The sequence below is a fragment of the Engraulis encrasicolus genome, chromosome 16, assembly GCF_034702125.1.
Source record: "Engraulis encrasicolus isolate BLACKSEA-1 chromosome 16, IST_EnEncr_1.0, whole genome shotgun sequence".
In the NCBI taxonomy this organism is placed as follows: domain Eukaryota; kingdom Metazoa; phylum Chordata; class Actinopteri; order Clupeiformes; family Engraulidae; genus Engraulis; species Engraulis encrasicolus.
In genome coordinates this window covers 3,712,948-3,740,200 of record NC_085872.1, presented here as the reverse complement: position 1 = coordinate 3,740,200, position 27,253 = coordinate 3,712,948, and the positions used below count along the sequence as shown (strand labels likewise).

The window sequence follows — 27,253 nt, the reverse complement described above, 5'->3', positions numbered from 1 at the left end:
AAAGAATAAAAATAGCAACCAATGATGAGAAACAACAATTATGTATAAAACATTTTAATTACTTATATTACAATGAAAGAATACACAATACCTTCAAGTGTGTGCTAGAAAATGTAGCCAGCACCAGGTACTTGAATGTGTACACAAAAGAACTTATACAATATAACACATCTTCTGTATGCATATTACACATCTTCTAAAGGAAACATATTCACAGGTCTCGGGCACAGAACACTCCCTGCTCAGTGTTTGCCTGACCACAATGCAGAGTCCCCCTGCAAGCACCCTTTCTAGCCGGTCTCTCTCGCCCCTTCGATCTCCGGCAGCCTCGTCCTGCCCTGACTAACATATAGCAGTCCCAAGGGCTGCAACAGACCACTTGAAACGGCCGTCTGCTCACTTTCTTGACACAGGACAACACGAGTTTAGGAAAGACACTCCAGACTCCCTCATGGGAGAAACCAATCTATCCTTAAACTGTCAGAATGGCAGGGGTGACTGAGGGGTGGGGGTGAGTACATCCACTAAAAATAGATATCTACCTGTATACGTTTGTAAAGCTAATGCAGAATTAAAAGACACCCTCTTCAGCAACTCTTAAAGTGGGTACCAATGACTCAAAAGTGACAAATCATTTGGCAGGAATATTTCTTAAAATTATTAAGGGCATTTTTTTCTTCTAGTATCTACAGAGTACTTGCAGCAGGAATGTCCCAGTGTGTCCCTGTATGCGCCCTCCTTCAGCTCTACGTCTGGAGTGCCATTTCCCCTACCACTCTCCCACCCTCTTGGTGCTCTTCCAGCTGTGTCTCATGACCGCTCATGACACCAAGCTCAATTATGGTTACATTACTCTTTTTTAATGCCTTTCCAACCAGGCAAACACACATGTAAGTAATACACTGAAAAAAACTACAGTGCTGAGGGCTTTTGTGTAGCCCTCCCTCAGTGCTTGCCTGAGCTGACACGTTTTGATTGGTAGCCCCTCCGCTGGCTCAGTTGGTAACATTTGGTTGGAGGAAGGGAGTTTGATGATCACACAGCACCACAGGAATCAATCTTTTGTTGATTATGATTTTTTTTCCTGTCCATCCTTTCAATATGACTGGATTGTTGATGTGTCGGACCAGACCAATATGGGTGATTCCAGTTGTGATCAACCTGTGATATGAGGATGCCCACTAGCTTAGTGTTCCAAAGCTCCCCAAATCCAAGACAACACAAGCAGTGACTGTCTACTCAAAATCTACAATCTCAGTACATGTAGTTTTTCAAAGGCACATCACCAAAAGGACTTTCATGGCCACTCTAGATTTCATTGGTCTTCTAGATCTGTGCAGTATCACCTTTGAACTCTGAACACATTTGAATACTGAAAGTGACACACGTGATCTTTAAGAATGGCGCCTGCTGAAAAACAGAATCTCATATCTGGCCTACAAATACCATTCAGTCCCAATTTAACATAGCAAATGGGAGGTTCTGTGCAAGAGTAATTGTTTCTTTTTTTTCAGACCGCATTCAACATTTCACTCAGTTGTTCGTTGAACAAGCTAAAACAAAAAAAGAAAACAACATTTTTGCTACTAACAGTCATGTATTTCTTCAACATGAATGTAAACTCTTCATAGAACAACAAAAACAATTTAGCTTTTTTTTCTAAAAGAACAGAACACTCTTTGCTCTCTACCTCAGTGTATCAGAGAGTGGAGAGGTTTAAAAATCAATGTGGAAAGAAATGTCAAACGAGTTGGTCATAAAATGCACCACAGAGATGTTTTTTTTGAATCCCCACACCTACCCTTACCTCTAACAGAATGCACAAGATGGTCATATTGCTGTATTGTGCCTCACGACTGAGAGAGATCATTACCCATGACCCCATGGAGCACACGTTAACACTATGGCCAGGCGGCCACCAGGAGAAAGCAGGGAACACCTCAAGCTGCCATTATTGATTAGATTTTGATGCTCTTCTCCCAGTGTCCACCTCTCTTTTCTCAAAAACAATAAAAGAAGAAAGGAACAAACACAAAGCAATGTTGCAATAACAAAAATCACTAAATGTGAGGTGGGAGATAAAGAGGTTTGGAGCCTGCACCATTATGCAGGGGAAGAGTGCGGGAGTGGGGATGTCATCCCAAATGGAGGACAGGGACTGAGAGCTGCCAACCGTGTGCTCAATGTGGCGGGGAGGGTTCATGATAGGCAGAAGGGACATGGGGACAGCTGCAGACAGGCACCAGAATGATGGGGGTGATCTTCATTGGTTCTTTATGTACCCTTTCACCCATGTAGCCATCACTTCGCAATGTTTGGCAAGGCCGTTTCCTTTGCACCTTGTTCATAGAGGCCTGGGGATGGACTAGTTTCGGGGGGGAGGGGACAGCGGGAGAGCCTGACAAGGTGAAGACCTGAGTAGGGACAAAGGGGGTTGGGAGGTGGGAGGTGGGTCGAGGGGAATGTGGGTATATGAAGGGACGGGGTAAAATGACAAAAGTCACCAAGGCTCACCAAAGGCACAGCATGACAGTGGGAGAGCCGGGGGGAGACCACCAGTCCCCAGCTCTCCCCTGGACAAGCCTGACCTCCTGTCTCTCATCTTTCTCTCTCATATATATATACTATATATAGATATATAATCTTCTTTTTTGTCTTTTCTTTAGGAACATTTAGGAAAATATAATACAAAATTTAAAACAGAAAATATAGACTACACACGCTAAATCACTTTTAGTGATCAATAGCTACTTTGCTTACTTTTTAATGCAGTTTTTTTTCTTTTAGTCTTTTTTTTTGGTCAGACCTGCCCTTACAGACTGGTCATGTTTTGAAGTATTGGCCTCCAAGCTGTAGGACTGTCAGCTAATGGAGAGGGACAGATGCAGTGCTGTAAGTGCCTGTCGTGTCATCAGCAGAGTGAGTGCACAGTGCACAGCACCACAGGCTCATCGTCACTCACTCCTACAGGTTTCTCATATACACTCCATTGCATTCATCTACTCTGCAATGCCCAAAAAGCTCTTTAAAAGTCATCATTTGACAGAGAAGGGATGAAAAGCTTTAGAGTCAAGGAAATAAAAACAGTGTCATTTTCATGAATAGTATTCACTCCTCCACAGAGAGCGGTCGTCGTAAGAGCTGGTTTTTGCTCCTGTTTTTTTTTCTGGTTTTGTTTGGTTCGTTTTTTTTTTAAACTACAGCTTTGACGTGTCAACTCTTGACGGTAAATAGCAACATACATGCACAACCACAAGCACTTACACACTTGATACAGACTCTGTCTTTCATTCGAACAAACACACACATACACACACACACACACACACACACACACACACACACAGGTGAGAGACCTAAGAGGGAGTGCAGTGCTTTCTACCTCTGAGCTCTGTGGTTTGAGCGTGGGCAGCAGTAGGATAGTAGGCGGAGGAGGAGAAGGAGAAGAAAAGAGGATAACGTAGTGAGTGTGCCTCTTCTGTTAGTGTCTAGCCTCACCCCCAGAGCCAACTCTACGTTTTGAGAAAGCACAGAGCTTTCTGTTTTATTGCTACATCACTGTGCTACTGAGCAAATAGTTATAATAAAACAACTCGTGGAAGATTTCTAGAGATGTACATTTCTGGGCATGCACCCACTTCAGTCATTGGAAACTTGAGGCATCTGTGAAGCTAAAGGCCGAGCATGTGTAACATGCTACATCCCTGCAACCATAGTGCACTACAATGTGAACAGGGGTGCACTGTTAATCTGGGCGAATCCAGGTAAAAAGAGATATTAAATAGTATGTGCACTACAAAAAGTGAACAAGTGTAACAGTATTATTACACAAATTGATAAGAGACGGTTCGTATTATGTCTTTTCTGTCACATCTCTTTTTGCCCACACCTGACTGAATGGTATGACAGTGTACCTCTTGCTAAGATCAAGTTTTAGACCTTTCCTATTTAACTGATGACCACTTGGGTTCAACCATATAGGAAATAAGGAAAGCGTTTTCTCGCTCAGTCTCTCAGTCATTTCTCAAAACCCATGTATGCTCCTGAACACTCAGGCTGTGAGCACAAGCATGCATCTACTCAGCTGCATGGAGAAATTACACACACACACACACACACACACACACACACACACACACACACACACACACACACACACACACACACACACAGGTTGACAAGTCAAAGCTGCATAAATCTATGAATGCCACCGAGATCCCCACCAAAAACCGCAAACTGCTCTCTATCTTTCCTGTGGTAACAACAGGTAGTTGGCTTGGCAGAGAGAGGATGAGGGTAGATGGAAGGAGGGGGGTGGGTTCGCTAGGAGGTCTGAGGGAAGGACTGGGGTTGCGGTTGGGGACAGGAAGTCATCAGGAGGGTAGAGGGGAGCGGAGCGGAGGGGGAGGAGCAGGCAGAAAGGCCTCTTTCTTGGAGCCAGGGCCAGGGCCCAGTCGCTGGTGGCTGTGTGGATGGAGTTGGTGATGGCTGGTGGCTGCGGCTGCACAGGGCAGGGAGGAAGCCTAGCAGAGGTGAGGCTGGAGTCTGTGGGAATGTACATAGCTGCCATCACTGGAGCTGCTCTGCAGGCTGTAGTGGTCCTCCACGTCACTCACACTGTCCACACTGTCACCCTCACCAGGGGTGAACTCCATCCCCTCGATGTCCACGTCTGCAAAAGGCAGAGGAGAGAAAGTCAGCAAACAGACAAGTAACAAAGCAATTTGTCGGCATTACATACAGTACATATCAGGGCTTGACATAAACGTTTTGCTCACGGCCACAGTGGCGAGTGGTTTTCCAGAGTCACTAGCCATTCAGCCGTTTTGCCAGGCAGAGTATTGTTGTGTATTTTCTTTATCATGATATATCTAAACTCAGAAAACTAAGTGATAAAACAAGACGATCAGTGCTATGAACATGGTGCAAAATGAAACCTACTGTATATCAGACAAATAGAATCGGAATCATCTTTCTTAAACCGAAATATATAACATAGATACAAAACAGGATATATGCTATTGAAATATGCCATACCCAAGACTAAGTGACCTTTCAAAATGGCTAGTTTTTGCCCATTTCTGGCAGGTTGGCAGGTGTCAATGTCAAGCTCTGGTACAAATGGTTCACAGTTTTTCAATTCATGTCTTTAAAATGACTGAGTGGTTGTTTTGATAGCTTGCTCCTCTCATCTGAACACGCATTCTCCTACAAATTGGTGGGAGAACAGTCATAGACTGTTGATTCAGGGACTTATTTGGACATGTATTTGGTTGTGCTATGCATTATTGTCCTAATTAATACTTTGTGTGTGCTTGTGTGATTTCTGAACACTTTACACCTATGGCATATGCAGTACCTTTCAAATAGACTCACTTGCTCACTTTTGCCTGTATTTGCAGGCTGTCTGCTTGGATGGACACACCCACACCTACACTCACATGCACACTCAGAAAAAGTTTGTTTGTGTCTGACGTGGGGCACGTAGAGGGTCATCCGTGTCAGCGGATTAGGCCAGAATTTAAGCAGCCATTAACTGTGGGCAAACAGAGCCGCCTTTGTACCTCTGCTAAAACTCTGGAGTGGTGAACAGCTCGGGATGTTTACCACGACATGGATTAGTAAACAAACCCGTGCAGCCTTGCAGACACAGAGAGAGAGGGGGGAACAGTCTTGTGCACATGGCCTCCGCTGAATACAGTACAGAGCCCTCAACACCAGCGGTCAGAATATCCTCATAATTAAGTTCACACGACTACACAGCATTCACACGCACAAGAACATTGTGACATGCACGTGTACACATACACACAAGGCCACACAAGCATACACACAAACACTTCTGCACAGGGCCTTAGTTCATCATTGGCACAATTCTCCTCCACAGTGAGGAGCATTCATGAAGGATCTATTCTGCCTCTAAGGGCAGAATGATTGAGCAGAGACAGACCGACAGACCGACAACAGACAGACAGACAGCCCAAAGTGTGCCAAGAAAATATCCCCACATCATTATACCACGAGCCTGATTCGTTGATACAAGACAGGGTGGATCCATGTTGTCATGTTGTTAGTGCCAAATTCTGACTCTACCATCCGAGTGTTGCAGCAGAAATCAGACCAGACAATGTTTTTCGAATCTTCTATTGTTTGCTCTTATGAACCTGTGCGAATTGTAGCCTCAGTTTCCTGTCCTCAGCTGACATGAGTGGCACCTGGTGTGGTCTCCTGCTGCTGTAGCCCACCTGCCTCAAGGTTTGGCATGCTGTGCGGTAAGAGATGCTCTTCATACCTTGGTTTCAACAAAGGTGGTTTGAGTTAAGGGCCGTACACACACATCGCTGCTATTTACTAGCTTCTCGCTTGCTCGCCTACTCAGCTCTCTATCATAGAACGTTCGCCGAATGTTCCCGCGGCTTTAACTGCCAATGAACAGGCGAGAAGTACCAACCTCTGCCTTCCAATTGGTTACTCGCTTACTCGCCTCGCTCGAAGATAAAATATTTGAAGAGCTCTTTTCCAAAATGAGATATATCCATTTTATAGAATGTTGGGAAATTGACATTTTTGTATTGGGCATTCCATTGAAATGCATTGCAAAATGCATTTTTATAGAGGTCTTAAAGTATGTTCCCAAAATATTTGACTGGCAAGAATGCACACATAGGTGATATGACATCTTAACAGTCAATTCCAATATTAAAATGCAAAAAGTCAAAAATGGTTTATATAGCGTTTTGGAAAAGAGCTCTTCATTTTCAACTCGGGATCCGCCCACATCGCATCGCTTGTACAGTACTCGCCTACTCGCCTGCTAGTCTCGCTGGAACACATTGACATTCTATTGAGTTCATTCGCTGAACGAGTAACTAGCAGCGACGTGTGTGTACGGCCCTTTACTGTTGCCTTTCTATCAGCTCAAACCAGCCTGACCATGCTCCTCTGACCTCTGGCATCAGGGGCAAGACACAGAGAGCTCCTCCTCACCTTGCTCTGAGTCAGTAGAGATGGTGGAGCCCATGCTGTCGGTCCGGGTGCGCTCTACGCCCTGCACAGATAGCTGCTCCAGACGCCTCTTGAGGTAGCGATGCTCTCTCTGCAGCTGCTCCTTCACATTCAAGGCCTTCTTGTCCTGCTCCTCCAGCTTCTGCAGAGGTACACGCACACACACACACACACACACACACACACACACACACACACACACACACACACACACACGCACACACGTCATTACTTCTACTTCCCCATGCCACAGCGGCATGCCATTTCGGCTCTCCTCATTCCTATATCTATATGATCTGACAATTTGTGCTGGCTTGCACAGAAGGACTGCATAGTGTACATCAGCCTCAGACAAGCATGCAAGTAAACCTGAAACCAAGAGTTAGTTCTCAGTAGGCCAAGCAAGAGTCATAAACAGGAAGCAGGCTGAACAGAGCGGCCCAGTGATGGCGCGTCTGCGACCACACTCTCACTCAGCACTTCTCTCATGGCGTGTGCATGACGAGGTATGTCCGCCTGCTGATGTGAACAGTATCTGGGATGCCCGAACCTCTGCCCTCTCATGTAGCCTGACAGTCAAGGGTCTCAGGGCATAACCTGTACTTGTGTGTGAACAATTGTTCTGGCAATGTTGGTGTTAAAACCTTTTTGTCTGAGGCAATGCCCTTCTTTGCCTGCCTTTCTATTTTTAGTACCCTCATTTGCTATTTTTCCTTGTGTGCGTCACCCTGTTTGTGGAACGGAAAGGGATGATTTAAATGTGCTCTGGCTGTGAGCAAGCATGCATCTACTCAGCAGCATGGAGAAATTGCACCATCTCACACACGCACACACACACAGACACAGGCACATACACACAGACAAACACGCGCACACATACACACACGTTTCCTAAGAGTGAACTACTTCCTGTCCGCTCCTAACTGCTGCTTGGGAGGCAACTGCTGTGTATTTGCCTGTTCCACAGTCCAGAGCATTCAACTGTGAATATGTGGAAAAGAGGCAACCGCCTCAATGGGACTACCCATGTAAAATAAAGGAGGAATAAATAAAAGAAAATCAAAATAAACTGCTGCTTTCAAACAAGCAACTCATTGAACAAGCAACTCATTGACACCCAGTCCACTGGCTCTTTATCACAAAATGGAGACAGTGCCAGATGTACATGTATGTATCAGAGATGGGTCCAGTACCTTGATGTGCATCTTGGCCCGCTTGAGCAGGCTCAGTGTGGTGTGTCTGGAGCTGTCTGGACCCAAAGGCACAAGCTGCTTCAGCTGCTCGAGGTACAGCCGTAGTTTGGCACGTCTGGATGGACACAGAGAACAGAAGGAGGATGGTCAATATACTGTAGGCCTACAGTATACTGTATATATATAACATCATACAATGAAAAGCAACACAAGCATGGTGCCTGTCTAGTCATAAAAGGCTTAAAGGCTTTACCAAAAAGAAATGAATGCAGGGGCATTAATGATGACAAGAAACATAACGTCATTTAGCCTTAAAATAAATACATGCATACCATAATATTGAATTTCTGGGAAGCACTAATGTGCTTATTGCTGGTGTAGGGTTTCAGAACATTTCTTGAACCATTCACCTCACTACAGCCACTCTAACTACATAGACAAAAAAAACACTTTTCAGATTTGCAATGCAAATTCACACAGGTGCCGCTACTACTACTTTTCATTGACATCGTCTACCATCTCTATTTGCACTGACAGTCCACCAGACTAAGTCTACACATTTCTGAAAGTCCTGTAGCCTCTTTGGTATCATCAGGGTCTGACACTCTTCCAGGATTGCTGAACGTTGCACACATATTCAAGTGCTCACATGCACAAGTCAATTGTAAAACTGTGCGGCAGGCAGTATGTTGCTCTTTCAGCAATATTATGCAACTGTACATAGCCAAGGGGCCACCATTCTGTTACTACAGTGACAGGCCCTCACGGGAAGGGAAGACACACACACACACACACACACACGCACACGCACACGCACACGCACACGCACACACACACACAGTGAGAAGGCACAGGAAAAGTTTGCAACCATCCTTGGCCTACTCCAACCTCATAGCCTACAGCAATCTACTGTATGCTCCCTGCCACCGCACCATAGCTATAACTGTACTTAAATACAGGACGGTCCTGCAAGTCAGCCTAGATATTCCACATACACGCACTGCACACTGCACACGCAAACAGAGAGAGAGAGAGAGAGAGAGAGAGAGAGAGAGAGAGAGAGAGAGAGAGAGAGAGAGAGAGACGCACACTTGCCTGACACACTGACCTCAATATTTTAAGAGGTGGTGCCGCTTCTATTCCACAGCCCCTGATGTGTGCCTCTGCAAGGGAAGCTGTGGGTCTGGCCGAGAGCATTCCCCTGGGTAACCCCAGCCAGCCAGCGCTGCTACGCCATTGAGGCCCACCCAACATAGCAAATGGCCTATCACACCACTTTGTTGGCACTTTGTTGACACCGCTTTGTTGGTACTTTTCACTGTACTTCTTATTCACAGGCCTTTTGCTTGAAAAAAAAATGTGGCTTACACAGTTCAGTTGGTATAATAATCTCAGAGTTGACTTGCTGGCCAATGTGCTAGCAGTGTCATCTGCAAACACCCACCTTCATTCTCCAGCAGGTATTCATGATGTAATGTAATGAAAAATGTCCTCCCCCACTGGACTATATATGAGGCTGATATTTCACAAGAAATACTGTAGATAGAAGACCCTCTGATGCCTTGGGGTCCTGCGTTGACTCCCCTTCCACTGAGAACTTGTATATTGTGTAGATTCTTAATTTATTTGGTTCCTAAAGACACACACACAAACCAACATACTTAACTCTCCTCTCCTCTTCCACACAGAGAGTAAGGAGGCGGCCACATGCCTTGCTGATGTGGGCTTTTGTGTTGTTGACCATCCAAGAGAGTACTTTGCTTTCCCTCTCCGACGTTCCATTTACCCTACCTCGACCCATTCACCTCCCAACAGAAAACAGACTTCCATGAGTACACAGTCTCACACACAAAAACACAGCTCTCTAAATATGCTAGGGCAGGCAGGGAGGAGGGGGAGCGAAAAGAGAAAAGGCACCAGAATAAAATCTCTGTGGTCTGGGCCCTGTTGCAGGTGCAGAGAGACAGACAGACGGGCCTTTGCTTCAGGAGTGTGTGAAAGTCTTCCCGCTTGCTTTCACTCCCTCTTCCCCTGGGGCAGACGCCCAACCCCTGATACCACCACCACCAAACCTCCCTTTTGCTCCTGCCATCTCCCTCCAACCTGCTGGCACCAGTGAGTACTTGTCTTGCTGGAGAACAGGAGTGTTCAGATGGGAGTAGGGTGGGGGCCCGCGCCACACCGCGCCGCGCCTCCAACCTGCCTGCTCCCACCACATCAAGCAGCTGGAGCAGCACCAAGGGAAGCAGTCAGGAAAGGGAGCTCGGCCTGGAGGTGGGGAGGGCAGGGAAGGGAAGGAGGGGGGCTCTGGCCATGGAAGAGAGAGGGGGGTAGCGAAAGAGCGCTGGTGAAAACGTTCATCCCTGCCCTGGAAAAAAGGGGCCATTGAGTGCAGCAGGCGAGTGTGCTCAGCTGCAGCGGGCCGGGCTCCACACGCTCGCTCGCTCACATCATCCGAGGGGGTAACCCGAGCCAACAGCCAGCCCCCCTGGCCTCCACTACGCCGGCCCTCCTCTCCTCGCTTCTCTTCCCTCACACCTCTCCAGGAAAAACAGGACGTACCCCCCTGCGCCATCGTATACCCCCAGACCAAATCCCCAAACCAACCCCAGCACCCACGCTTTTACTACTGTTTATTTACCAGACAGGCTAGGACCCACTCCCACCTGCCACCTGGACAACTCTCTCTCTCTCTCTCTCTCTCTCTCTCTCTCTCTCTCTCTCTCTCTCTCTCTCTCTCTCTCTCTCTCTCAAGCACACACGCACGCACACACACACACACACACACACACGCACACGCACACGCACACACACACACACACACACACACACACACACACACACACACACACACACACCAGTGAAGGCTGGGAGTGTTTAAGCCCCAGTTCAGAGGGGAACAGGAATGGGGTGTGGTCCCTGCAGCGGAAAGCGCTGGCAGAAATAGGAACATGGCAGTTATGCTTTTCATTTTCTCGGGGTCTATTTTTTTTCAGTCTGTGTGTTTACTGTGTTGCTCTGCTGAAAGACGCCCGCTGTTTTCAAGTCTTTGATTTAGCCTTTTGATCATGCCGTTATCTACATCCTATTTACAAATCCATTTTGAATATGGCTTGCCATGAAACAAACACTTATTGCCACGGCAATATTGCAAAGTAGCTGACAAACAATGTAATGATCCAAAATGAACCATTAACTGTAAAGTGAACATGCTCTAAATGAAGATCGACTCTTATTTTAAGACAAACCTATTCTCAAGTCTGTCGATTAGAGTCGGTGATGGTGCAATTTAATAACAATGATAAAAATATAACTACAATTGATGTTTCATTCAGTTTCTCACAACTCTATTTCTCCTTTGAAACTTCATACATGCAATAGTGCACAACAGTGCACAACAGTAGTGCTCAGCAAACACATGTGATCTCTATTCTGCTCTGCCAATACAGCTCTCTTCTTTTGTGCTTCCTTTCTCTTCAGTTCTCGCTCTATGACTTCCTGTATTTGTGTCCCACTTTCTGTTTTTGTGAGTGTGTAGGTAGCCCTGTGCTGTGCTGTGCTGTGCTAAGGCAGGGCCAGTAACAAGGAGGCCATGTCACGTGCTGGCTCCCACCGTGACGCACTCAGTGTTTCCCCCCCCTCCCCTTCCCTCTCCGCTCACATTCTGCTTGTTATTGCCGACAGCAGAGCCAGTGCACGCAATGTTTATCAGATCACTTAAACAGCCCAGCCAGCGCACAGGCCTTGGACTGACATGCTGCTCATGCTCCCCTACTACTCTGTCCACCAGCTTGTTTGGTAGACATGCAGCCCAAGGCTCATAGCCTAATGTAGGGGGATTTCAGGTCAATTGGGCCACTTTGGGCCATCCGCTTATATGCAAAAAAAGTGGCCAAATTTACCTGAATTCATCATACATAGGAAACTAAAGCATCAGTTCTGCATTATGCTCCCACAGAGAAGGTCATCCTATAGGCATCTTCTCATCAACCCATTGACTCATTAACCCGTTCACTTACATACTAATTTTATACAATTTTATGAGTAACAAGATTTTACAAGTTTACATGTTACAAGTTCATTCACTGACTAGCCAGCGATCTCAAATGGCAAGAGTGAGGGAAGCTATGGGGATCAGTGTACTGTTACATCGGCACAACAACAGCTAGCTTGCTAATTGTACAACTAGGTAAAGATGTTTCTGAGCGACTTGCCGGGATGGTTGGATGCTGCATGTCAGGGGGGATGGATGGTGTGAAGGTGGTGATATTTGGGTTGTAATGAGGAGCGCTGGGCCTATAAAGGCCTGTAAGTAAGTAAGTGTGTGCCCTGGCCATGCTCTGGGCCCATAATAGCCGGGGCTACAGGGCCCTGATGGGCTGTAACGGCCGCTAACAGGGCAGTAAAAGCTGTCTGTCCACCACAACACCCCACATCCACCAGGAAGTGGCCACCTGATCACCGGGCTTGGAAACTGGCTGCTCTGCATGTGCTCAGCTCCTCTCCTCTCCTCTCCTCTCTGTCCTTTTCTCTCCTATACACATGCAGCACCAAGTGGCTTTACTACAACCAGCTTTACTACAATTCACTTTTTCATCACCAGCCAAAATGGTAGATGTTAATCTGACTAGCCAAACACACACTCACTAATGGGTCACAGTGGCTACTAGTAAGTTCTATCTTCTACCAGCCAAACTGAATCTTGAACAGCATTTGGCTGGTTGGCAGGTGTTAATTTAGAGCCCTGGCTACAACAGAGACGTGGGCCATGGAGGCCAGTAGATCTTAGGGATCAAAAACGAGAGGAGAAGATGTGGCGCTGATCCATACTGCTTGAGCCACTCTGAATGCCTTGCACTGCTTTCTTTTCGGGACTCCCCCCACACTCCTATCTGTCTCTGTCTCTGTCTCTCTGCCTTACACACATAAATAGACACACAGACACGCGCACGCATGCACGCACGCACGCACACACACACACACACACACACACACACACACACACACACACACACACACACACACACACACACACACACACACACACACACACACACACACACACACACAGGCACTGTTCACACGCCATCTCTGTGACATGCAAAACAATGTTTCTTTCCCTAGGGGGGGAACACTACCTCCAACCCAGGACAGAACAGGACAGAGAGTGACGGAAGGAAACCAAGAGCACATAGTGAGGGGAGGGTGATGCTACAATTGGCCAAGCGCCACTCTTTGGAGGAATCCCTTACACTAGTTACATCGTATAGCCTAGACCTACTTATGCTGCTCAGCAAAGGAGGTCAAAAGCGAACCCCTACATTTAGCTGTAGGGAATAGGCTTCACCATCAGATTTGGATCATCTTTGTGTTTGTGTGTGTGTGTGTGTGTGTGTGTGTGTGTGTGTGTGTGTGTGTGTGTGTGTGTGTGTGTGTGTGTGTGTGTGTGTGTGTGTGTGTGCGTGCGCGCACATGCGTGCACGTGCATGTCCATGTGTCGTGCGTGTGCACACTCAGGAACATGTCTGTTTACCTATGTGTATAAAAGAATGCATGTGTTTAGAGCCAATCAAGAGGCTTTCATCACTTGTAGCACGAGGAGAAAGGGACCGGGACAGAGGCACCAGTACCATGCACACATTCTTTTGTAGGGACTTTCAGTCAGCTTGGCACACACATACACAGCACACACACGCACACACACACATACACCCACACACACACACACACACACACACACACACACACGCACGCACGCACGCACGCACGCACGCACGCACGCACGCACGCACGCACGCACGCACACAGTCTGCCCATACACATGCTTCTATTTAGGTAGATGTGGAGAGGGGAGAGGGAGGGCTGTTGTGATGTGTCATTCTCATATTCTCATCAGGGAGACAAACAGCAGACAGAAAATGGAGCCAAGGGGGGGCGGAGAAGCCAAGAAGAAAGATCTCTTTTCAGATAAGGCATGTCATCCGCCGTCTAGGAACGCACTGTTTGTGTTCTGTAACCACACACCCCTCCCCCCATGGAACATTGTGTGTGTGTGTGTGTGTGTGTGTGTGTGTGTGTGTGTGTGTGTGTGTGTGTGTGTGTGTGTGTGTGTGTGTGTGTGTGTGTGTGTGTGTGTGTGTGTGTGTGTGTGTGTGTGTTTGTGTGTGTGCGTGCACGCATGTGCAGGAACGGAAACTATCATCAACACTCAAAACATACACAAAAGAATACGTAAGAGAGTGACTAGAATTTAAACAGCCTGCCATATCAATCCAACCCATTCTGACCATCTGTATTCGCCTGATGCTGATGATCCGCCAAAAACTTTATCCCCTGCTGGAAGTGGGTAGATGGATGGACGGGCAAAGATGGAGGGGGAGCGGGGTGTTGGTGAAACTGGCATTTCCACCAAGCGCTGGAGGGCATGTCAATGAGTTCCATTTGTCTTTTTTTCCCCCTTCATCCCTTTTTCCAAAACAGAAACAAACCCCAGAGGTACCAAAAGGCATGTCAGATTACAGCCGTCTCCGCCGACAGAAACAGATGTGTGACTTGACGTGGAGGAGACGAGGCTTGTAGGCTGCACTCTGTGCCCTGGCCTGCATCTGTCTCTCTGAAATGAATGGCTCTGTACTACTTCCCCATCTCCCGTTATCACATCCATACCAAGCCCTTCCCCCATACCCCACAAAACTACTGCCCTATTTAAAATACTTTGCTCCCTCTTCCGGCATTCTCTGTAAAACTGTTCGACAACTTGCGACTTAAATGCACAAATAGACCAAGCCATTACGATTCCGGCGGCGGAAGTAATTGACTTTGTATTGAGACCCTCTTCCACCATTCCCTGTAAAACTGTTCTAAAACTTGCTGCTTAACACTTTACAGGCATACATCATTCAATCACAGCATTAGACATGAGGGAGGCCAAAAAGAAAAACAAAAGTGGGCTAAGCAAAACCACCTGTGCTGCGAGAGAGGCAGAAAAGGGTGTCTAGAGACTGCCCCTGATCATTTTTATGTCAAGTCTGTGCAAAAAAATCTGTCTGTGTTTAATAAACAGGGTGTCTAGAGACTGCAACGTTCTGTAAATGATTTAACAGCAGTGGATCCAGAGAGAGGCTGTAACCTGAGAGCCAGCCGTGCCATGACACTGTCACCGCATAGGACCCGAGCCAGTCTGCAGTGCATGGTCACTCACCTCACTGTCTGACCTTCCACACAGTCTGGGATCTCTCTCTCTCTCTCTCTCTCTCTCTCTCTCTCTCTCTCTCTCTCTCTCTCTCTCTCTCTCTCATTCTCTCACTTTCTGTCTCTGTCTATCAATCTTGTCAATCTCTCTCTCTTCCACACTCTGTCTATCTATGTGTGCCCTGCTCGGGCACATGGAGCAGAGAGAAAAAAAGAGGTCCACAGCTCATGGACCCTACCTTACAAGGGCAAGCCACTAGCTTAGCAACTGTGAGTGCCAGTGTAGAACAGCACAACCCGTGATCAGGCTGCAATGACTATCCGTTCTGCATGAGATTCTCTTGCTAGTTAAGGGGTGAGGATACTACTAGGATGGGTACTGGATGTTACAGTAATCCTTGGTCTCTGACTCTTCTGAACTCTCTCTTCTGAGATTGGAGCAGAGGCTGGGAGGACTACATTGCATGCTTTCCTTTTCCACAGTCTACTACGGTACGCCTGACCAGGCCCGCCGACCGGGGGGACAAAGGGGTATGTTGTCCCAGGTCCAGGGAGATAGGGGGGGCAGAATTGGGTCCCCATTACATTGTATGTATTGGATAGGGGGCCCTTTCAGCTTACTTAGTCCTGGGCCCAGAAAAGCAGTCAGGGCCCTGCGCCTGACCCCCATAGCCTTCCCTCCTCTAGTTACACAACAGCACATTCCAGCATACATATGTGTGTGTATGTGAGTGACCTGAATTTGGAACTGTAATGCTCAGATCAGCCACATTTCTATTCCAAGCAGCAACCCCCTGTTGCCTTGCAGCCCTGTGTGCACCCTTTCACCCTCAGCACGCCACTTTCTCATTCACCTGAATCCCTGCCTCCCCGCGCCCCTCATTGTGTGCTTCAGTGGCATAATTTCATGACTTGTTAAAATGTAGGCTAAACTGACATTTTTATGAGGTGCGGCATCGGCTGCCATACGCCCATTAAAAGGGGAAAAAGCGGTGAGAACACTGACGATGGCAGCTTAGTTGCAAGGCAAGGCTTTTATGCTTTGAGAATCTAAATGCGAATGTGGTGGTGAGTAAGCATGAACACATACACACAGTTAGTTCTTACCACCACAAAACATGCACACATACATTGCCTTTCTGCGTGTGAGAGCTGCCTTCAAAGGAATGTGGTTTGACAAATTCACACAATACAGATGTACACCAACATAGCCACAGCCGTTTGTAGACACACGGTTATACATCAATTGATCCTCCTGACTGTTTACATTTACAGTTTTCTTGGGGTGTACTATAGGGCTGTGCAATATATCATATTAATATCAATATTGCTGTCAAACAATATCAAATTTCTTAATATCGATTTGAAATAATATTTTTGTCATTTGTCTATACTGCCTAAAGGTAGGCTATACTAAAGCGCAAAGCATCCCCCTCCACCTGAGCCACTGCGAGCACAAAGAAGACTTGCTACCCACAACACTCATGCAAAACACCACTGTGTGTTTCTCTGGCCCTCCACTCACACAGCTGAAGAGAGGGAGGATTGTGAATTGATTAGCACAAATAATTTGTCTTTAAAAGAAATATTGTCTAAAAATATTGTGATATCAATATTGCCTGAAATAATAGTGATATTGATTTTTTTTTCTCCTGTACTTAAAGGGACAGTTTGGTCAATTTCAACATGCAGTTGTATTGCTCACGCTACCCTTGACTTGTCAGTACCTGGTGATACCACATTTTTCGCCTCGGCCCTTTCCGAGATATGAGCAATTCTAAAGGGGGCAGCGTTTGTTTACATTTTTTAAAAATGAAACATAGGCCAACTCCAAATATTTTCCCAAAAGATACTGTTGTTTGCTAGTTGTCTGCTGATGTTTTATAACATTTTGGATGTTTTTGGGAATAAATGAAAATGTTTTTTTGAGCTGCCCCCATTACAATGACCAGGATCTCGGAAACGGCTGAAGAAGAAGAAGAAAAAATCTCAGGCACGGACAAGTCCAGGGTAGTGTGAGCATTACAACTGCATGTTGACATTGACCAAACTGTCCCTTTAATAGCCATTTAACAAATCTTAGCCCATCGGGACCCCAGTTAAAATCCCTATCTGTCTTTCACACTCATTTTGTGTCACCGTTCAATTTTGTTCTACTTTTCCTCAGAATACTGAAAACCATGTAGGACAGACTGAAGAGCTTGCATCAGAAAGCAGTAAGAAGACAAATTCCACACCTCCTCTTGACCTGCTCTTTGACCTTTCTGGATGGTCACCAGACTTGGAGTTACTACACTGTCCACACTGACCTGACCTCTACACACACACACACACACACACACACACGCACGCACGCACGCACACACACACACACACACACATACACACACACACACGCGTGCGCACACACACACGCGCGCGCACACACACACACACATGTTCTCTCTATTTGGTCTTCACTATTTGGTTTCTCCTACAAATAAACAAATGTCTCACATGCCTCCATGCACGTACAGTGCACTCCCATTCTCACGTCACACACACACACAATCACACACAAACACTCACAAATACGCACGCTTGCACACACACACAATGAAGCCTTGACATGGCACTTTTAGTCTGTGGTCTGCTCGTCTAAAAAACTGCTGTTGCCACAGCATCATAGGAAGGAGATGAACCAGCAAGGGTGCGGCCGGCCTTTCAGCAGACGTGGCGAAGGAGGGTCACACGGGTGATTCACAAATAGGGGTCATTGTGAGAACACAGTAATTTTTTTGGCAGAGGGTTCAACAGATGGGCTGAGACCTCCACACCTGGATTCTCAAGGTGGTTGACCTCTGCCACGGAGCAGATGTGGCTGAGTGATGCAGAAATATTGCAAAGTCCTCAACAAACCATGTCTTTAATGCTCCCCCAAGCCCTCCTTGCCTTGCTGCCCCTCTATACAACAGAGGATGAAGAGACAGTAAAGACTACTTTCTTTGTACGAGTTAACTTCCTCTGTAGTTTAAAAGTGTAGATATACAAGCCAGGGACACCATGCTGCTTCTCCACACCACACAGAGCAAAAGAGCACAGAGCTCTTGGACTCAGGGAGGGGGGATGGGGGTACAAAAATGAGAGAGAAGAGAGAGAGAATAGAGAAGAGGACAAGGCTCCTGTCGACCTCCAGGCCTGATTCCAGAGCCGAGGAGCTCGCTCCCTGTTATATGGGCTTTTCCCCCTCCTTCTCCTTCTCCTTCTCCTTCTCCTTTCAATCTCTCCCTCCCCCATGCTGTCCTCAGGTTCCTGCTGACTCAGCAGCGCGGCCAAGCAGGCGAAGGTCTCTGCAGCCAGCACCAGACAAAGAAGGCAAAACGAGAGGAGGAGGGAAAAAACAGAAAAGGGAAAAACAGATGTGGTCTATGGAGAAGAAAAAATAGACCCTGTTACCATAGAGTTTTTTTGGGGAAAGGTGAACTGACATATTGGCTCTAATTCTACCTCTTTCTCGCTACAAGTTCCACTTAAAGAAAGGCCAGAGGAAACAGGCTCACAAGCGGTTGAAACGAACCAAATCACAGACAAGTTTATGGCAGCCATTCCTGCATATTTGCCATGGGCCAAATGGGAAAAATTGGACCAAAAGAGTTACACACTGCCCTTACAATATGCGTCACACTATGCATGTTGCATTATGATATGAGAGAGAGAGAGAAAGAGAGATTTTAGTGCCCTCATTCTCAACTTTCTCAATCATGCCAGTGCAATAAATATAGTAGAGCTCAAGTAAGAGGAACAGGGAGTGGGTTAGGGGAGGGCAATGAGAACAAAAACACATTTGTCATGAAATGTGACATGGTAACATGAATGGGTTCTCAGTGTAAATATCTGAATAAGCAGCAACAGGTAATATACACACATGACCTCCACTGACACACGTGCATGTGACAGCCAACCTACACTCTGCACAACACACAGTTGTTTTAGAATGCAGACTGAAAGACAAGCATAAAGGCAGAAACACACAGTTTCAGAAACTGACATGCATATATTGGGGCAAGGGAGGAATGAAAGTGGCAAAACTCAAACCAATCCAAGCTGAGCAGGTTGACGTATGTGTGATACACACCCACACCATTCTGTGGTCAATGGTAAACACAAACACACAGCACCATGAATCCACATAGACTTTACAAAATAATTCAGCAGCTTGGTCATCTGGACTAAGCCTTGCCTTTCTAAGCATGTGTCCAATCAAACAGCGAGTGAGTCAGAGTGGACTAAAATAAGAATGGTTTCTCAGCATTGGGTGTGAGAAAGACAGAGCCAGAGTGAATGCGTATGGAAGGGTGAGCGAGAGAGAAAGACACTAGCAGACAGATGCAAAGCGACAAAGAGTGATTCTAAAACCCTTCTATGTATAGAGCTAGATCAAGTCTAATTGCATGGGAACATGCCTGTGTCATAAACTGGTCAGGGGATCCCTGCTGCCTTGTCTAAAGACCACCGCCTGAACAAACCTGCAATCCAAGGAGATCAATCAGCATTGGTGGGACACTCACAGAGCAACAGGCTCGATCACAGGTTACAAACCATTGGCCTGACTAATGTCTCTTTCATATTGCACAACACAGAGACAAAATATGGGCATCAACAAATCAACCCATGTTGTCCACACTTAAACTATTACAGGAAGATGTCACTACCTGAAAGTTGCACCAAAATCTTTACACTAAAAAACACAGCATAGCCTCTTAGTGCAGACGGGGTCGCTGGCAGGCCTGTTCACTCAAAAGACTCAACTACATCATAACAACATTGCTATGACATTACAGAGAGACTTAAGTAACATATTAAAGAGATAGCCATTACAAATTTGGTTTGGGTTCATTTGAGCCCACATGCTGGAACAACCATCGAACACCAGACCTCTTGTTTTCAGAGGATGAAAGAACATCAGGAGAGAAAAACTAAGCTTATAGGGACAGGCCAAGCATCACACAACCGCAGGTAAAACTAGAAGATGAGATCAATCTAGAATTAAAATGACTTCATATCCGGCTACCTGGGCAGGGCAACAGTTAGTCAGCATTTCAATGGAAGGACGTGAGAGAGAGATAGAGAGAGATAGAGAGAGAGAGATAGAGATAGAGAGAGAGAGAGAGAGAGAGAGAGAGAGAGAGAGAGAGAGAGAGAGAGAGAGAGAGAGAGAGAGAGAGAGCGAGCGAGAGAGAGACGTGGTAGGTGACGTCTACTTGACTAGTTCTTGCGTCAGCCTAGCAACACAGGGTAAAAGAGTAATTCTCACTAACTGCTTTTCACACATTTGACAATGTCAGAGACGGTTCTGTAACAGTTTGTGTCATAGCTCAGTAAACTGTCAAAATCCTGTGTCCTATTCATACAGTAGGTGGATGTGTTAAAATTAACAGTCAGTTAAGCCCATGTCTTCAGTACATTTTATGTCGTGTGCTAAACCTGTGGGGAAATTACTGGTGGCATTAGCACGCAATAGGGGATGTGAGTCATGTGATTGTGGAAGCCAGGGTTTTTACCAGCAGCCACACCTCGGGTATTGTCACGGCTCATCACTGTCATTTGCAATGGTGTGTCTGTGTTGCATGCATACAGTATGTTCACGTAGGCCGAAATGCAACGTCTGTCAAGAGCTGAGGAAACACGGGCGGTTTCAGTCAGCCTTCAGGCCTTGACAGGGGCCAAGTGAGGATATGCCTTTACATGTCTGAGACTTGCCCTCCTCAGACGTCAATTACTCACTCGCCGGCATGTGACCGAGAAATTCCCAGGCCAAAGCACGAGTGACAGCATCTCACGCAACTAGACAAAAACACACATACACAAACACACACACGTCAAACACACCTCACACTCCTCCCAAACACAGCGCTCGTGACTAAACACACATACACACACACTGCAAACAAAGCACGAGATCAATCACACGGGTGTTGTGTCATCGCTTGTACATGTAGAGCTGCATCATCAGCAGCTCATATTGGGCTTATTAGGACATTTGCTCTGAGTGTGAGCGCACATGCTGTGAGGACAGTCCCTGGTTATTTGCTCAGCAAGGTCTCTGCAGCTATTCAACCTCTGGGGCCTATACTTATACGAGTAAACCAGGCTAAGTTAGGAGGTAAATCATCTAAAAGTAGAGCCTGAAGTCCTCATTTTCATAAAAGAATGAGGACTCCGTGCTCTTCTATTAAATGATTTACCTCTTAACTTCACCTGGTTTACACCTGAACTATAGGCCCCTGCCTGGCAATGCAGGAAAACTACTGGCTGATTACTAATAAAGGTGTTGGCTAGTGGCTGGAGTGGCATCTCCCAGAGGGCTAAGCTGCAAGCCTGTGCGTTTGTGTAGTTTGGAAACAGAGCAAAGATGCAGTGAGGCACTCTGAGATGGGTGTGGAGAGAGGGAGGGTGGCTGCACTCTGAGGCCTGTCAGACAGGAGACTTAGCACGCGAGCACGGATATACCCAACCCCCTGTCACTCACTGCAAACTGCAACAGATGATCAGAGTGCTGCTGACTGAGTACTATTCCACTGCTCACCCACCCAACAACTGAGAGCTAGGGTGCAGAGATGGGAAACACAAATGATGGAACTCTAACAAGAAGGTCAAGGCCATCTTTGACAATCTGATTACTGAAGCAATCCCCTTCTACAAGCAGGCGGCTGCGGGGAGGGACACACACACACACACACACACACACACACACACACACACACACACACACACACACACACACACACACACACACACACACACACACACACATGGGTGCCCTAACATATGTCTGAAGTAGCTGCACAGCTGGTGCATTTGCACTGAAACACTGGGGAGAGATGTAGACATCACAGCAAACAAGGACACAAGAGGGGAAATGGGGGGGGCAGATAATCAGATAGATCAAGGTAACAACCTTACCTATGTTTCTCCAGTTCATTGTGTGACGACCTGAAAAGTAAAACAAATGAAAAGACTTAATAAATGCCTTACGCCACACTGTACACCTCACAGTCATTTAAGTTTGAACGGGCAGCATGAAGCATGAAGGTTGAATGGAGGAATGAAGGAGGGTTAGCAGATGATGATTACTTAAGCGAAAGGTCACTTGGGGTTACGAGCAGAGACAGGTGGAATAAGGAACCGAGCGAGAGCGACGTACGTTATGGTACACTACAGACTGTGATTGCCCGAAAAATAGAAACTAGGTTACAGGAGTCTTAATATGAGAACCAGATGTTTGGCTCTTGGCTTCTCCCCTATCCCCGTGTTGGACCCAGGAGCAGCAACAGACCAGGCCAACAATGAGCAAACAGAGTTTGAAGGGTGGGTTTATGGTGGGGGGTGGTGTGGGGAGTGATGCCCTTGACAGGGAACCGTATGCACGCTCAGCTCTTGGAGCAGGGAAAAGGCTCTCAGCAGTCAGACCCTTATCATGGCACACCATATTGGCTGCATCATATGGAGAGTAATGACGGAAACCACCAAGAAGCGACAGTAATACCAGAGAGACTGGATAATATACTCCTGGAATCTCTGGTAATACCGTTATGAACAAGCTAACATGATTTAAACAGGCAGCAAAGGTAAGCCTGAAAGGCATCGCCAATAAGACTTCTTAAAAGCAAGGAAATCATCCTATATTGATTACAAAATCACTTCATTGTTGCTCCTAAAGCACATAAGGCCTTCTTGCAATGCCACACCACAATGCAAAGAAAATGTCCATACATTGCCTAAATGGCTATTCTGTAAGCTTGTAAGGCCCCTTGGTAAACCTTTCCTTTTGCTTTGGCCTGCACATTTCTCTTCAGAACACTTTTAGCATCCTGCTCTCAATCCTGTCGTACACAACAACATCCCCTCGCCTTGGTGTGTGTGTGTGTGTGTGTGTGTGTGTTGTCTGTCTGTCAGTCTATCAGGTCTTTACAGAGGACAGAGGGCCCGGGGAGGGAGTCTGTTTGAGATACACACAGTGTGTGACTCCAGGAACCATACACAAACAGGCTGAGCAGCCGAGACACTGTTGCATACCACAGCTCACAGGCTATTTCAGGCTAGAATGCTATCTATGCTGCGACCCAGACCGGGTTACTTACACGTTCTCTCTAAACAAACATCCCGTTCACAAAATCGCTGCTAGAATGCGGTAAATGCGGGTCATACAAATCAGGACTATAGGCTGTCTATGACACAACCTGCCTCAGTTCACTCCAAGGAGTCTGCCTGTTTTTGTGTGTGTGTGTGTGTGTGTGTGTGTGTGTGTGTGTGTGTGTGTGTGTGTGTGTGTGAGAGAGAGAGCGAGAGAGAGAGAGAGAGAGAGAGAGAGAGAGAGAGAGAGAGAGAGAGAGAGAGAGAGAGAGAGAGAAAGAGAAAGAGAGAAGCAGAGACAGACAGACAGACAGACAGTAAGAGAAGCATGTCAGTAAACAAACATCTTCATAGGTTGCACATAGTAGCATGGGGATGGACTGCACCCATTTCCCCACTTCCCTATCAGTGCAGGCATCTGGTCTACATACCCCTGTGGAGCAGCACATTCATGGTGCGGTCCCCAGACTACAGTCCCTCCCTGCACACTGCGGGGCCTGTCTACAGCCTTGCTTCTGTGGGAATGAGGCACAAGGGAGGGAGACATAGGCTATTCAAACACTTGCAAATGAGGGATAGACACGAGGCTGGGTTTAGGAAGAAATTGGCACCAGGAAACAACTGGGTGCTGGCCTGCTCTTGCACTCGTTGACAGATGCATAGAGATGCACTGAGACATTCACATGCTGAGCCTTGCGTTACAAGGGTGTATTTCTTGAAACCATGGTTGCTAACTAGTTTAGCTACTTTGTTGTTTGCAATGCAATGCAATTTCCCATTGACAACTACCCAAGTTGCTAACTGGCTAGCAACTACACTTTCAGGAAACGCACCCCTGAAGAGGAAGGAGTAATGACATGTGCTCCTGAGCTGTCAAGCACAAGTCAATATATCCCCTAACATATACACAACAAAAAGATAAAACAGTGTATGTGGGAAGTACATGTGGAATCATGATAAAAAAAGTAGGCCAACATGCAACCTACAATAACAATAACGAGATGGTAATAAACTATCAATGACATTGGGCCATTGCAGCTCCTTTTAAAAGCCCTGCATCTCCTTACTTGCTCTCCCGGGCAGCGTATGGGGAAGCTTAAGGTCCTTGGGCAGGAGTTACATGCCACATTGCCCAACTGGAGCATAGAACTAAGCCATCACTAACCCAGTAAATATGTCATGCATGTACCCGTTTCCAAAGCATCTTTCCACCACATAGGCCTACTCTCAGGTGCACACGGCATAATAATATAAAGTACACAACCAGTATGACCTCTCAGCCTGAGACGGGCGAGGTCATTCTACATTTTCCATTCGAAGAAAACAATGGTGTTTGTCGGGGCAAAAATAGACAGCGCTCAGCTCTGTGAATTGAAGTGACATCAAACACCAAAGCCGGAGAGATGCAATTCACTCACTTCTGTTTATTTACCGTGCCAACACAACACAGATGTTATGTTGAGGGGCAGATGTGTTGTGGAGAAAATAACGTAGGCAGTGCTTTCTGAAGCTAAAACAAACCCAGCAAACGGGTGCTTTTTGTGTGGTGCAGTAGATCAGTGGTTTCCCTCTCTTGGATCTCAAAAACAAGCATAACGCCAAACACACAAAGACCTGCCCAAAGGAAGACCATGTCCAAGAGGGGTGGGGGTTGGGGTTGGGGTTGAACAACTAATATACAGAAAATTCAAGGTCCACACCAATGCCAACTTTCCCAGACTTCCCATTTCCTCGTGTGTGTGTGTGTGTGTGTGTGTGTGTGTGTGTGTGTGTGTGTGTGTGTGTGTGTGTGTGTGTGTGTGTGTGTGTGTGTGTGTGTGTGTGTGTGTGTGTGTGTGTGTGTGTGTGTGTGTGTGAACAGGGGGATGGGAAACCATTCACTGCTTCTGACTGCTGAATGCACACAGTAATAGACCAAGAATTCAGGGCAAATGCTAAATGTGTGGAGCGGTCAAAGCTTTGACGAGGCCTGTTTCTGCATGGAGAATGTGAATGAGTGCTATGTGGACATTTCTGTATTTGTAAGGCCACACCCACCTGTGTGTGTGTGTGTGTGTGTGTGTGTGTGTGTGTGTGTGTGTGTGTGTGTGTGTGTGTGTGTGTGTGTGTGTGTGTGTGTGTGTGTGTGTGTGTTAACTTTCTGCCCTATAACAGAGATCTCAATTATAGTTTCTTTCTGGTATCAGGCTTAATAGGAAAATATTCTAGCTCACACTTGAAACCGCATTGGTGCACACTTTTTGTGGTCGGTAGGCCATTGTAGCCTGCGTTTATTCTAGGCCTATTTAAGTTCACCTGTTAAGTAGGCCTATTATATTACATAGTAATGTGGTATGAATGCCACTCACACAAATGAGAGCAGGAGCTCAAACAAACAAAACAAAAAAAAACGTGTTTTGCGCTTCAATGAACACATTTCTACTGAGGGAATTTGATGGAAGTTTTGTAGACCAAATGTCAAAAACAGAAACGCGGGGCTGAGCACATCTCTTCAGTGAAACTACGAATGAGTGAACTGCAACCGGGCTCACTCTAATATAGCAATCTCACTTGTGTGACAGGGGGAAAGAGCCGAGAAATAAAGAGTAGCCTACGTTTAACAGATAGAATACATGCTAGCTGTTTTCATTCTGTGCGGAAATGGTTAGGCCTACTGTTAGTGCAAAACTGAAGAAGACAGTCGGAAAGATGAAGAGAGCAGCTGAAAGTGATGTACGCGTGGCAGTGTTTATAGGAGACCAAAACACAGAGCCAAGCCCACAAGAAAAAAATGGCGAGTATGGATGGCAGTGGATAAACAAGACGATTGGAGAAGACAACTTCTATTTCGAACCGAAAAAAACAGTGTTATATTTACCTATTGTTCTGAGTTTTTCTTGAAATTGGTGATGCTTTCGTTTTCTTTCTGGAAAAGTCGCTATCGTACGGTAAAACAGACGCGTAACCATGTTCTGCCTCTATTAACAAATAAACAGAACGAGCATTACAATTATACACTTTGTTCATCAAAATACACTACTAATTAACTTATTGACACAAGTTTCATGATGCAGCTGTCAAATGATAAACACAGGCGTAAAAAGCAAAACACGAACTTCAACGAAGTGACAAGCAGACTACACTTGCAAAAACGACAACTTCATATTCCACATTTAAAAATTAATACAGGGTAGCCTGCAACTTGACTGTTAACGAAACAAATATAATCCTCTAAACTGTGACTGCCATGTTTCTTTCGTTAAAGCGAAACCACGGAGATGGCCTGACTTATGACTGGGATACTAAATAGGAACTCGAAGCAAAAACACGTCCTAGTACATTTTGCCTCGCGCCGACTAAATAACATGTCATTCATGTGGCAACCGCAACACTGTCTACCAGTAATCATACTAGAGCCGCTTCCAAATGACATCATATCGGCACTGTTAGTGTACTTGATTATCAGTAAAGCTTATCTTTACAATTTACCTTTCCCACTCTCACAATTTTACCATGTAATCCGGTCACTATTAACTGTGACTTATCAATAGTCCCAAGTTACCTCTGTCTCTTCTTTCCAAGTATTCTGCAGCCTCCAGAAGAACTAAAAGGGAATTAAGTTCCATCCTGTTGAGTTTGGGGCGACAAGGTGTAAAACAGAGTTGACCTATGAACACACCACGATACAAATAGCCTAAAGTAAATTATAAAATAAACAAAAAAAATAAAATTGTTTTCAGTCGAAATCTACGCCAGTGTTGTTGAGTTGTGTA

General features: G+C 46.1%; 1 protein-coding gene across 2 annotated transcripts; it reads right to left on the bottom strand.

Moving 5' to 3' along the window:
* Positions 1 to 38: 38 nt before the first annotated feature.
* On the bottom strand, positions 39 to 27,253 carry mxd4 (MAX dimerization protein 4). Of its 2 annotated transcripts, XM_063218312.1 has the most exons (7): positions 27,043 to 27,253; positions 26,359 to 26,458; positions 23,933 to 24,016; positions 22,332 to 22,361; positions 8,199 to 8,313; positions 6,988 to 7,147; positions 39 to 4,672 (listed from the first exon to the last, which is right to left on the bottom strand). In XM_063218312.1, exons 1-7 carry the CDS (start codon positions 27,104 to 27,106, stop codon positions 4,524 to 4,526), a joined length of 702 nt encoding a protein of 233 aa, XP_063074382.1. In that variant the 5' UTR covers positions 27,107 to 27,253; the 3' UTR covers positions 39 to 4,523. The 2 variants fall into 2 exon arrangements, with proteins under 2 accessions (XP_063074382.1, XP_063074383.1); XM_063218313.1 differs by lacking the exon at positions 23,933 to 24,016.